This window comes from Procambarus clarkii, chromosome 32, assembly GCF_040958095.1.
Source record: "Procambarus clarkii isolate CNS0578487 chromosome 32, FALCON_Pclarkii_2.0, whole genome shotgun sequence".
NCBI classification, from domain to species: Eukaryota; Metazoa; Arthropoda; class Malacostraca; order Decapoda; family Cambaridae; genus Procambarus; species Procambarus clarkii.
In genome coordinates this window covers 33,502,443-33,516,248 of record NC_091181.1, presented here as the reverse complement: position 1 = coordinate 33,516,248, position 13,806 = coordinate 33,502,443, and the positions used below count along the sequence as shown (strand labels likewise).

Here is a 13,806-nt window from a genome sequence, read left to right as displayed (position 1 = left end):
TTTTTATTTTTTTTATTTTTTTAGAAAATCAGCTGGGGAGAAGTGTGGTTACGTGGCCCAATTACAATTGCTTTTGCATATTTTTAAGTTTTTAAAATTCCAAAGAAACCATCTGAGAACTTTCCCCAATGCGTAGGCAGATCTGTGCCACATGATTATCAGCTAAGAAATAAACAAAACCCCGAGGTGTTAAATGAAGGTTGTTAGCTTTGTAAGACATTTATTAGAAATTCTGTAGAGAAAACTGTTACATCGTTATACTGTATATATTAATAATATTGACTATATACAGAGACATCAGGAAAACACCGAAGGTTGAGTGAAATACAATGTAATACACAGGGCCTATAAGTCTTGAGGTCAATTTAATACCAGTATAGTTAATCAAATATTAAAAACAATGAGGTATATTTATTGTGTGATTTGCACCATTTAATCTGTACAAACGGGAAATCAAAGTACTGTACCATATTCTAGTACCTCATTGCTAAAACCTTTATATAAAAAATACAATCGAGGTGACCAGTGAATTTTTGGGGGTATATAAAATTATTTGGTTAAAAAAGTAAACATATTTTAAACATTATTACGAGGACATGAAATATACACACGATGGTTGTATGTTGGAGCCTCAACCACCCAGGATATACTTCACAGGACACCAACATGGCCAACTCGTGTGGTCCTGCGCACGTTCGCCAGCGCGTTACTCTACAACACACCAGAATTAGCAGCACAGATGACAATTATCCTGAGAAACAAATGGTTTAAACATCAAATATCCGGGAAAGTTTTAACATTCAGGCACTAACATCCACGATTCCTGGATGTTTAGGCACTAAGATATATATTTGATCATCAGGTACCGAAACAGTGGATAAATTGATGTCTAAACGTGCAGGATCATATCCTTTCATGTTTCAATATCAGCTTTTTTTCCTCATTAACCTGCTATATTAGGCTGGAAAAAAATTTCACTGGTCGACGTGACGAGAACAGAACAATGAAGGTTATGGTGTGGGAGTGGGGCAGTAGTGGGCTACTGCTGCTCCGTCCGGGCACATCTCGTCTGCATGTTTCTTGCTGTCTCTGAGCGCAACTCCTTACCACCATCTCCACCTATCTTCCTAACACCACAAAAGTGGCGTTCACGAACCTCTTCATAATTCAACGCCATCTCTAAAATATTCCAGTACTTCGTTCCTTTATCTAATATTCTATAGCTATTGTTAAAATATAGATTTGAAGATATTAACAGTAGACTGCAATAAGCGGGAACAGAGAGTGCCACTAGACTAAGGGTTGATGAGGAGAGGTATAACCTGAGTGCAGTACAGTCGTTCCCTGCCCGGACGGTCTGGCTCACTTGCCCTCCACTCCGCCCTCCCACCATCACACTTCTCTAAAATATGCCAATAAACCTTCAAAAAAAATAATTATAAATATACTGTATGCCCAAAAAAATCTGGATAAAATAACATGGTTTGGACACGTAAATATAAAAAAGTATTTGCTTACATGCTAAGGGTAAGTAGTTACAAGGGCATTAATAAGGGAATAACTAATATCTTGTTGTGATGCGCGAGTGGCTGGTAGCAGCAAAGCACTGCCACCGCCACACACTCTACCAACTAGCTAGTGTTGGAAGCGTTGTGTTGCCACATACAAACCTGAAGGAAAGTGAGGCCCTAAAGGTATCCCTGATAAGTTGCTCCTGCCTAACAAGTACTGACAAATAGAGAAATGATGTTGAGACGATAGAGAGAGGGGCGGGCTGACGAGAACAAAGGAGCATGGAACCTGCCCTACTTACCGGCATAGTTGTGTTTACCTGACATTACGGCTTTTCCACACATATACAACATCACCGATATTGACCACGCGGAGGTTACTAATCACCAGCAACACTCGCTCATTCAAACAACATGTCATTCACAAGGGGGTAATTACCCCCAAGTCTGACCCTGGACTGACTGGCTTGGGAGGTGGGGGAGAGGGGCGCTCTTGGTATTCACAATCTACCAACACTAGACAAATTTCCTGTTCATGTAACTCACTTAATTAAAGCTGGTTACAACTTCCGAAACACTTGATTAGTAAAGTGTTGAGCCGATCAGATGCTCACCGTTAAAACCACATAACAAGGGAAGTGCAGCTACCCCTCCCCCCACGCCGTCACCCCTGCCATCCCAGCCTATCTGGCACCTATACTATCACAATCACGCTGGTGAGACCTTCACTGCACCAGCCGCGTACCATCAACGTACTTATCCAAAAATATAACCATGACTTTAAAATAAAGTTCGTTATTACAAATATATACAATAAATCACATCACCAAAGACGAAATAAGAAAGAAAGATTCCTGACACTAGGGCTGTTGTCGAGCGACACAGCCAGTGGCAGTGTGGCTGGGGCCCCCATGGCTGACACTACACCTGCTGGGACCATCACATGTGGCTGGGGTGTGACTCTCCTGCACCTTTACAAAACACACCTATGCCAATTAAATCCTTTTCTCTACCATAACACACACTACACGTACCGCAGGATCATACATGGCACACAGTTAATACTTGTGATGCGAGGTCAACCACCAGTCCCATTATTCGGAGACAGCAGACTAAACGTCCCCCAGAGACCCACAGCCACACACCCAAAAGTTGAAAGGTCCCACGTGCACAATATTTCTACTTAACCATAATTATCCCTTCTCTGAACCTGTTAATAATACATTCCTTACTCTTATGTTATAAGTGTTGTTAATAGGCTGTTGTAAGGGGTTGGCTCGACCTATACCAGTGCTGGCAATCCTCTGGTGATAGCTGGAAAGAAAACTCTAAATTTATGTTTATGTAAACAATGGAAGAAAAGTTGTCTTTCCAGAATATTTGTTTTGACATGAGGAACGTGAAAATTAACTAAAGAACCAAACGGTACGAAAGCTTGAGGTATTAAATTCCATTAAGGGAAGTAAGAGTAGAATGCCAAATAAAATTTTATAAAACAAAGATCTCGATTAAGGAATGGCAGACTCGAGAACAGATACCAACTATATAATTAATTAATATATATATATATATATATATATATATATATATATATATATATATATATATATATAATCAATTTTTTTAGTCAATACGTTACTGATAAAAGTATGTTCGTGTGGTATGAGGCTGCGAGACTGGACCGCCTCCAGCCTCTCGTATACCACGAGAGTAAAAGAGGCTAAATTATTAAAAATAAGCAAATTAAGTATGATCATAGAGGTACGGTGTGGAATGCAGGGTAGGGGGCTCTATGTTAGGTTTTATGAGGGTTCTAGTAAGTGAATGTTACCGACAGTAATGCGGTTAAGGGAGTCGGTGATACAGACGTAGACAATATGGTTGGAGGGACGAGTATCTAGGGTTTAAGGGTGTGACTGTCTTCAGTGGGGAGAGGGATGATTATCTGGATCCAGGATGTGTGTGTGTGTGTGTGTGTGTGTGTGTGTGTGTGTGTGTGTGTGTGTGTGTGTGTGTGTGTGTGTGTGTGTGTGTGTGTGTGTGTGTGTGTGTGAGACGCTCTAGGATTTAATAATCTGCTGTTTGAGGTTTGGTAGGTGGGTGAACAGATTTGTTTTTAGTTGTATAGGGTGTGACTTCTTTAGATGAGACAGGTTTAGAACCCTGTCCCATGGGTTTAGTTTCTTTTTATGTTAGGGTTGCATTATGTGTAGCATGGTGTCTGGTGTTTGGTGTATGGTGTGGGAGTTAGTCAGCTGTAGGAGTGGTATAGGAGGGTCGGTAACAAATGTGATGCGTTGACACTGTACAAAGGATAGTAATGATGTGTGTTGTGTAGAATGATGAATGTAATATGGGATTGTAAAAGATGACGTATGATTTATTTTGGGAGGCGTGGTATCGGCGAACACATTGTGTGTTGTGGGGCGGACTGTGTGTGTATGGGGGGGGGGGGGATACTGCGCGAGATGCTGTGTCAGTAAGATTACGTTGTGTGGGGAAGGGTGAAAAAGATTTTGAGGCCAGAGGAACCAACACCTTACATGTGTGAGCAGGTAACGAGAGCGGTGGTTGAGTGAGCTGTGGGTAGCAGCGCCACATTGTACTGAGGCTACTACCAACATAGCCTTTCTCCACTTCTCTGCGTTGCTGCTATGGGTAGCTTCTCTACCCAGTACATACGCCTAAACATAGATATTAGAACGCAGTAAAAGATGCTTCTTAACATTATACCTAATGAACCACCTTTTTTGTTTTACTCAACAATGGCCATTAAATGGCTTAATTTCAGATATAAACTGTATAACCTGATACCTTTTGTATAAATTTTTGAGACGATGGTGTGACACGCACATCCCTATCTTGTTTTGACGCCTGCAAGCGGCACAGGTTGTCCTGTACGCCATGTGTTAAAGCCGGAAAATGGTAACCATGTAACATGCTTATGATGATAAACCTATATGGCACCACGTGGTAATGTCAGCTTATAATGCTGCGACTTAGGCCAGCACGCCATACCCCGTATTGACGTGAGGACGCGTAACACGTGAGGGACGTGGCAAGGTGACCAAAGTAAGGGCTGCACCATCACATGGTCCAGCCTGACACTGCGCCAAGAGATGACGCCAAAACAATATTCACAAGCGTAAGTTAGGCAACCACCTGTGCTACAGAAATATTACACTCCCCGCGCGCAGCCAACCACTTTGACCAGGCAGGCTGCGCGCGTGACGTGTGGCGTGTGGTACGTAGAGACATGATGAGCTCATTACTACCCATCACTTAACCTGAATGTTTCAACTCCCTGACAATCACCTGGTACCACTCATGTTGGAGAGTGCCACCTATAGCCTAACACTACAGTGCCAAGGGAGCGTAAAATACTGTGAGGGGTATTCTACATGAGGTTATACTTCATCGTAATCTCCTGTACCGAGGGTCCATGCGCTGTTTATATCAAGTCTTAGTAAAATAGTGCATTTACTAATCTATCTGCTACCTGCTAAACACCTGCATTTGCTGCGTATCCATATTTGAATCCAACTTCATTAACATTAATCAGCTTTGGCTGTCGATCCGCTCTCGGTGGAGGTTGAGCATGCAGGTGTGGAGTCTGCCCTGAGGTGTTGTCTCTGGGGGTTGGGTAAGGGGAGAACGGGACTCAACAAAACATCTACTCTATGTGGATGGGATGTTACCTGACTATTCCTCCTACCACACCACCCAACTTTTACTTACAACATAGATATATATATATATGTGTGTGTGTGTGTATGTATATATATCTTACGTGTCGTGAGCAACATTTCCAATAACTTCCATAATATATCTTTTGATCAATTTGAATAGCATTGCACTTAAATTTAGATTTTTATTTTTACATATCGGTATTACCTGTACTGTGTGCCAACCTATCCGTATTAGCTTAAAGCCGAGACACATTACCTCGTACAATCGTTACCGGTCAACTGTCACGTGACCAGCTATTTACCCCAGAATAACGAAATAATAAAAACGTATTTGATATATTATATATAATACAATTAAAATGACGGGCATTCATTTCTATGGTACCTACTCGGGAGCAATACTAAGTCCAATTTTCATATCTTGGTTGGTCTTGTGTACTGTTGTTGGTCCTACTGTATAGGACCGCAACCTTTATATTATTTTGCAAACAGCTTACTGCGGGAGGTGCAGGCGTGAGACCAGGTGTCTGAGGTCCTGGTGCACCTCGGTTGCGAATAGTGCTCAAGCGCAGTGCTGCCCTGACCTGCGTGAGCGAGAAGGGGCGGCGGAACTGCGGGAACACTGGCGGCCACAGCGTCAGAAGTGGTAGGGCGGGTAGTGCGGATATTGCACAGGCCGAGTCGGGTCATCGGGCCTCGGTGGGTACGGCTGATAGGCGCGGTACTCCGGACGCAGACCAGGGTACTCCGGCAATGGATAGTAGTGCGGGTACACCTGCGGGTGCGGCGGTTGGGCCAAAGAAGCAGCGGGGGTATACAGAGGGTCTTGGGGGAGCGTCGCAGGCGGCGAATAAAGAGCAGGATGGTGAGGTTCAGTTGCTGCTGCGGCAGAATATATAGGCGCCTCCCCTCCCGTGAAGACCACGGGTGTGGGAGGACCACCACTTTCCCCATAGTCAGATCCTGGGCCCAGAGCAGGAGGAGCTTCCTGCTGTGGTCCCTGGTTCTGTACATCAGTCTGTTGCTGCTGTGGATGCTGCGATTGTAGATCGTGCTGAGACTGCGGCGTCTGCTGTGGTTGCGTTTGTTGTTCTTCCTCCGACGGGCACTTAGACCGGTGCGGGTCTTGCGGACCGTCGGCGCTGTGGCGGCCAGTGTTCCCTTCATCTAGTCAATATTGCTCTGAAGGAGGTCCTGGGGTAAGCTGCTGCTGCTGCTGTTGCTGCTGCTGCTGAGCCTGCTGTTGGGGCTGCTGCTGCTGCTGCTGAGGTGGTGGGGTGTGTTGTGTTTGCTGCTGCGACTGCTGCAGCGGCTGCTGTTGATTCTGAGATGCGTGTTGGGGATCTGCTGGATAATGCTCAACTGTCATCTCTTGATGCAAGAAATCCTGATGTGGAAGGCCGTCTTCGTATTTCCCTCGCTTGAAACGCCCGTACAACGAGGAATAAGGCAGATTAAAGTGTATAGCAGCTTGATTGATGGACATCTCACCTACCCGTACTGCTTCTAAGGCGTCCTTCATGTCCTCCTCCGACCATGGCACGCCCTGCGGAAGATACACCAGCCCTGGTTACTATACCGTCACAGACGTTCCTGCATATTTTTGTCTGTGCAAAAATATATCTAGTATCTATTATTTTCTGTGATTAAATATTAAGTTTCTCTTATGTAGTTTCTTGACGAATGTTTAGTGAAAATGGTTATAGGGAAAATGGTTATAGGGAAGGGAAAGTGGTGAAGTGGAGAAGGTTGTGAAGGGTCGGAAAGGTATTGAAAGATAGGGAAGGTGGTGAAGGGTAGGGTAGGATAAGGTACGTGAAGGGTAGGGTAGGTGTAAATAATTTTGTCCCCGTTGTTTCAGAGACACTTGGCGCTTGGGTTAGGATTGCCACCTAGTGCCAGGAGTGGTAGGAGAAGTGTTTTTTTCTTAAGGCACTAGGTTCAAGGCTAATTGAAACAAGATACCCTAGAGCTGCCAGCTTCCTTTTCCAGCGCCTCAGTGTAGCGATACGGAGGGAAATGTACACTACATACAGGGTTCCTGCCCACTATCTGAGAAGCTCGAGAAAGTCTACAACCTATAAAACAACAACTTTGTACCTTGTATGTAACCAAACCGTTTTTATAATAAAGTTTTAATAACATAAACAATTACAATATATAAGGGGGTGATGTAAGTTCGGAGTCTGAAATCCGAGGTTGGGAATGGCCTGGTAACTAGTGGCTCACCAGGTACCTCAGTACACTAATCAGGGATCAGAGTAATTATTGGCTCACCTGGTATTTGCTGAGCTCGATGCCCTCGCGGCGACACCGTCCGTAGAGCGTGCCTGTGGGGATGCCAAATTCCTGAGCTGCTTTCTGGACACTCATCCCCCCACGGATGGCGTCCAGGGCTTTGGTCAAGTCATCGGGGTTCCAAGACGGCTGAATGGCTGAGAACGGCGACGACAACTTGATGCCCTCCTTGCGGGCAATCTTGTACAATGTTGAGTTCGGAATGCCAAACTCCTTGGACGCTCTGGCGAAGACAAACGACCCATTCCCCCTTATTAACTAGTATATGCCACTAAATGTAACATTACAGCTGTAGATTTTTTAAAGAAAAAATAAATACATAATTTGTGAGATTTCAATAAAAAATGAACATGAAAAATAAGTTACAATTGTCTGATAAATATTATTACAAGTCACTTTCAATCCACAGCATGTGATTTCAAATGGTGAATTACACTTGATTTTTCGTCTGAAAATATTTTGTGTGTGGTCACATCAACTTCAAAATGATCACACCTTCTCATTACAAAGTTGTGAATTTTGTGCTGTTAGTCAAATTGAAGCATGAGGACCCCTCACCTATTTGCGGACATTCTTCCACTGCGGAGCTCCTCCAGGGCGCCAGCCAAGTCGTGTTCACTCCACGTCTTGTTAGGACCCTCTTTCTTAGGCGTCTCAATGCCCATACGGTGCGCACGCTGCCATAGCGTAGTGGCCGGGATGCCATACACGTGGGCTGCCTTGCTCAGTGACATGACAGCGTTGCGCAGCGCGTCCAACGCCTTGTCCATGTCCTCATCCGTCCACAGTTTGCGGCCCCCCGGCGTCCCAGACAAGCTCTCCGTGTCTTGGTGAGGAGAACACAATCATTATTTACAGTTACTGAGATCGTGGCTTAATTCATGTCTTGAACAAGCTATCGTGTACATGACTTATGCATTTCCTAGAATTACAAAGTGTACACAATAAAAGTTTTCACTCAAATGTGAAAAAAGACATGTTACTTGTTAAGACTTGAAAGAGAGAAACTGAGGGTCACTGATGCGTAGGGCTCAGAGGAAGAGAGAGACAAGAACACTTTTCTTAACAAAAAGTGGATGGTAGGAAAAGAAGTGAACGTACATATCACCGTGCAAAGGCTTGCAGTAAACAGAGAAAGAGAAACCAGACCCAGAGCTGTGAACATGAAGGTCTAGGAAAGCAGGAGAGATTTAGATTCCATTCAACTTTTAAATTGATAGGAGCCAGCCTGTTAAGAGAGAACAGGCTGGAAAAGAATGAGTCACGAGACCATAATAAAAAATGTCATCAACATAGTGAGGCCAGAGAGAGGGACGAGTGTCAATAGTGGGAAGAACAGTTTCAAAGTACATAATAGAGATGGAAACCCATAGCGTCACCGAAAATTTGAGAAAAGTATTGTTTTCACTGAAAGAGGAGGAGTTAATACAGTCTGATGAGTTCGAGAAAACGTCAGTAGGAAGCAGATATATATATATATATATATATATATATATATATATATATATATATATATATATATATATATATATATATATATATATATATATATATATATATATATATATAATATGTGTGTATGTAAATCACGAAAAATAAACACGTGATTAAAAATGTGACAGTGTCAGACCACGGAGGAAAATTGAAACAGGAATTACGAAAGTACTTAAGGAAATTCCTGTTTCAATTTTCCTCTGTGGTCTGACACTGTCATATATTCCATATAAATGATCTTACAATTGGTGCTCGAAGAATTCTCCCAATCCATTTGGTGAGAAAGTTCACGCAAACGAATGTATAAAACGTTGGACAACGTTTTATACATTCATATCGAGAAATTCTAAATTTAAAATGTGAAGTTTGTCCATATAAAATGTATCACACTCCTCACATGGTATTTTGTGAATGAAAATTATCACCAAGCAGGCTATTCTAACTAGCAATTTATAAAAGGCTTTCTCATAATTAAACACAACTTGTAAATCAAATAACTTCAAGGTAAGTAACAATATTTTTCAGTGCCTCTTCCTCTCTGAACCCGCCTACTAGCCTAACTCCGTAAATACCCACGTAACTGTAAACGCCTACATTCCCCACAACCTAGAACCCACCCCGTTCCCCAGACTTGCTAAGATACTGCCAACACACCATAAGACTTATTCCCCGCCCAGCAGTCCCCTCCCCCGCCCAGCACCCATCAAGCACCTCACCATGCAATAACTCCCACGCCAATGGAACACACGTCAAGGGCGAGTGTAAGTCACAATGGACAGAAAAACGTGAGCTTTAAAGTAACGTACACACACACACAAGATTACAAAGTAATGGAACTTGGGGAATGGTCGCGGGAAGAAAACTGATTTAATTGCATTCACATAAACAAAATTTAGATGTTATAATTAGTGCAGTCATTCCTCAAGCCTACTTCATAACAGAAGAATGGGAAGGAAGTAAGGGGCTGAGTGGCCTTGATGATCAAGAAGGGCTGGAGTTTCCAGATGATGATCCAAGACTGTGAAGGTCTTGGGGACCACATCATGGGCACCATGACAATGGGAGGACCGAATATATAGTAGTAATAATGATATACAGCTCTAAATAACGGAAGACCCAGGAATGAGTATGACAAACAGCGTGGTTACTAGTAGTAGAAAGAGTTGCTTCTGTCGTCGGTGGGACTATAACCTGACTATTACCCATGACAAGATAAACTGGGAGAACAAAGAACCACATAGTGGCACAGATATATGGGAAGCTAAACAAGAAAAAATATCAGAGGACCCACAAGAATGAGAAGTAATGATGAACCAGCAAGACTTGACCTGATATTCACTCTTGAATGAAGGTTTATTTGAGGCCTGCAAGGGAATGAGTGATCACTGCGTACTGACATTGTGTATCTGGTGGAAGTAGGAATAATCTGCCCGGGGAATTGTTTACGAAAGAGGTAACTACAAAGAAATGATACAATTCCTAGTAAGAATACCATTGGGAAACAGAAGATCACAAAACACGATGGACTACATCACCCAGAAGTGTCAAGAGACAGTAAACAATTTTGTCCCTGCCGAAAAGGAGAAAACTTAAAGTCACATAAGGAACCCTTAGTTTAACTAGGGAGGTAAGGAAGGAAAGCAATAAGCGCAAGTTAATAGAGAAACTTCGTAAATAACATAAAACCTGAGAGAGCCAAAGGAGGTACCAAAGGGTTAGGAACGAGTACCTCAGAGTGATGAGAAACAAAGTGGAGAGAAATTGAAAAACAAGAACAAGCAAATAAAATAAACACCTAAGCTGCTTTACAGCCACATAAATAGAAAACAAAAATGAAAGAAACAGGTGATGAAACTGAGGACAGGAGAGGAGAGACCTCGATAAGCCTAACAGGCTTCCTCTCTTCAACAATGGGGAAACAAAAACATGATTCATGTTTCCCAATGCTCAAAACATGATTAAAGTTTCCCAATGCTCAAAATAAAGTTAATTTCCCCCATTGTTTAAAACTTGGTTCAAATTTCCCGCCGATTAAAACAAAGTTTGTGTTTCCCAATGTTCAAAACTTGGATTGTATTTCCCAACACTTCTAAGGATAATTCGTGTTTCAGAACGCTCAAAGCCTGGACCAGGATTCATCAGTCATTTACACAACCCCTTACGAAACCTGTAATCTTTCCTCAAGTATGGCGGCTTTATTTACATTTATTAAACGGTTTACGAGCTTAGAAATTTCACAACCCTATGTTGTTATTGTTATAACCTCGTAGTGCTTCGGAGCTCAGAAACCTTTTAATATATGTAAACAAAGCTGCCATGAACGAGGAAAGGTGCACTGGTTTCGTTAGTGGTTTGTATTTCCCAATGTGGAAAAATATTATTTGCTTCTCTACGCCTAAAACCGGGTTTGTTTTTCCCAAACGCTCAAAACATGTTTCGTTTCCCAACGCTCAAGTTCTGTTTTCCCCTCAACACTGTAAACTTGGTATGTGTTTCCTAACAATCAAATCCTTGTTTTTTCAAAACACACTTAACCCGCTTTGTGTTTCCCAACGCTCAAAATCAGCTTTGTGTTTCCCAACGCTCAAAATCAGCTTCGTGTTTCCCAACGCTCAAAACCGGGCTTTTAGTTCCCACCGCTCAAAATGTGGATTATTTCATAAACGCTCAAAATATGGATTGTTTCTCAAACGCTCAAAATATGGATTGTTTCTCAAACGCTCAAAATATGGATTGTTTCTCAAACGCTCAAAATATAGATCAATTCCCTAACGCTCAAAATATTGTTTCTCAACGCTCAAAATATAGATGGTTTCCCCAACGCTCAAAATATGGATTGTTTCCCAACGCTCAAACTATTGATTGATTCCCTAACGCTCAAAATGTTGTTTCTCAACGCTCAAAATATGGGTGTTTAACTTAACAAGCAGTTTGGTGTCAGTGTTTTTGATCTTCGTTATTTTATTAAGTTCTGCAGAAATGAAGTCGGTCAGAAAACAGGCACCATACTTTATTTCACTTCAGTTTATCATCGTGCACATCAAAGGTCTTCAAGCAGGTTTTGGTTATTCAGCGCCTTGTGCTTCCCTAGAAAACGAATCGCCAATAATTTTATAAAGAACGTCCGAAGGTGACGAGGACGCACCTCGAAATTGCTCTCTACTATCAAAAAGAAAAAGAGTTCTCGTATTCTCCGCCCGAGCTGTGGAGGTGGTTGGTACTTGTCGCCACCGGAGACTAAGTCTCCCTATTGACAATTGCGGCTAATGCTCGTCGCAGTAGCAATACGAGTTAGTACTTATCAATACTCCAGTGAAGTAAGGTAAGTGGCAATGAACGTCAAAGGAGTGACAAAGTGGTACTCACCCGAGGAGTAGTGTGAGGTGGCGTTGGAAGGCATGAGTCCTAAGAGCTCCGGCGTGACGGTCATGCGCTGCCCGCTAGAATCGGTGCCGTCGGAAGTCAGATGCTGCGTATCCCCTTCGTTCTTTGTGTAGGCACCGTACCCGGTGTTATAATCACCGGCGTGGGACGTGCCCGCGCCGTCATCTGACGGAGACAAACCCGGCAGGACATGTGGGGGCAGGGCCGTCTCTGGTAAACCATGGAGGAAAGGAGGTAAGAGTCAGGGCGTTGGTTAGAAGAGAGTTCGGGGAAAGCCGGGATCCCAGTTCCACTTATCATCAGGAAATTACCGCCGAGGATGACAGCACAAGCCACCGCTTACCAATAGCATAGTAAACCACAACCCTAAACCAAACAATGTCACCTGCGGGGAAGAACGCAAGCATTTGTTTTGTTAGAAGCCCAGACCAGAGCTGGAAACGAGTAATCTGAAAAATTGCAAGCATTTTGAAAGCCGTAATTTAATCAATCTTAGAATATTCTAATTCAGTTACCCAAATTACACCAAAATAAGCTGAGGCATTCGTTAGCTATGTAAGATTTTACTGCTATATATGAGGTGAGATTGGTGGTAGTGACGCAGGAGGAGAGATACGTCAGTTGGGGACGGGTGGGAAACTGAGGATGATGATCTTGTAACAGCGACTACCTTCACACAAGAGACGGTCTGACAGTACCCATGCAGTAGTCAGCACCAACGTTTCATGCTCGGGGCCCATGCACAACATTTTCCTCTCCCCCGGACCACAGCAGGACAGGAGGGAATGGGAACACGCATCACCGACATACAACACACACAAGCTCTGGACGGAGGAAGTAGAGAAAAAAGTGGTACGTAGAATTCTCGTGATAAGCGTATCACATACACTATTATCTAAGGTCATACCTTGACAGACATACACGGGCTTCAAGCATACGTCTACACTGTGATTCCATCTAGGAGCTGAGAGTAAAGGTTGTCAAGTAGCAGTGGGAAGTCTGAAACACGGTACATCGGGTATAAACGAAGCCAAGTCTACAATACAGGCAAGACACTACAAGGAGTCACATCAGAGTACTCTATAATGACCGCAGGAGAGCTCTGTTCTTTCAATACTATTATGCAATATAATCTCGAATTGCGAGGTGCATATATTAAAGTTAATCCTTCAAAAGTCTGGATTTGTCTATGCATTAACACATATAATTCTTGAAATATGAACTCGATATGAAGACTTAGCAAGAGTGGTTTATTGTATGGAAGTGTACACACCACTTGGGTGATATCCAGTTTTGTACACTGAAACGTGGCAGAAGATTTTCAGCTAGTGGAGGAATTAATGTGTTAAGATACGTAACCAGAAGGTGGTATACCATCCATATGGCTGGTGGATCTCAGTAAATAATGAATTATTGAAGTGTGTCACGAC

General features: G+C 42.9%; 1 protein-coding gene across 9 annotated transcripts in view; it reads right to left on the bottom strand.

Moving 5' to 3' along the window:
* Nucleotides 1–3,691: 3,691 nt before the first annotated feature.
* Nucleotides 3,692–13,806, bottom strand: part of LOC123759399 (protein bric-a-brac 2) — a 51,858-nt gene continuing 41,743 nt past the window's right edge. For 8 of the 9 annotated variants that reach the window (XM_069335202.1, XM_045744400.2, XM_069335205.1 and 5 more), the window contains 4 exons: nucleotides 12,359–12,586; nucleotides 8,057–8,324; nucleotides 7,478–7,721; nucleotides 3,692–6,746 (listed from right to left, as the gene is read on the bottom strand). In XM_069335202.1, the coding sequence (XP_069191303.1) occupies nucleotides 6,372–6,746; nucleotides 7,478–7,721; nucleotides 8,057–8,324; nucleotides 12,359–12,586 (1,115 nt within the window). In that variant the 3' untranslated portion in view covers nucleotides 3,692–6,371. The remainder of the gene's footprint in view (nucleotides 6,747–7,477; nucleotides 7,722–8,056; nucleotides 8,325–12,358; nucleotides 12,587–13,806) is intronic. The other variant, XM_045744402.2, reaches the window with a different exon arrangement.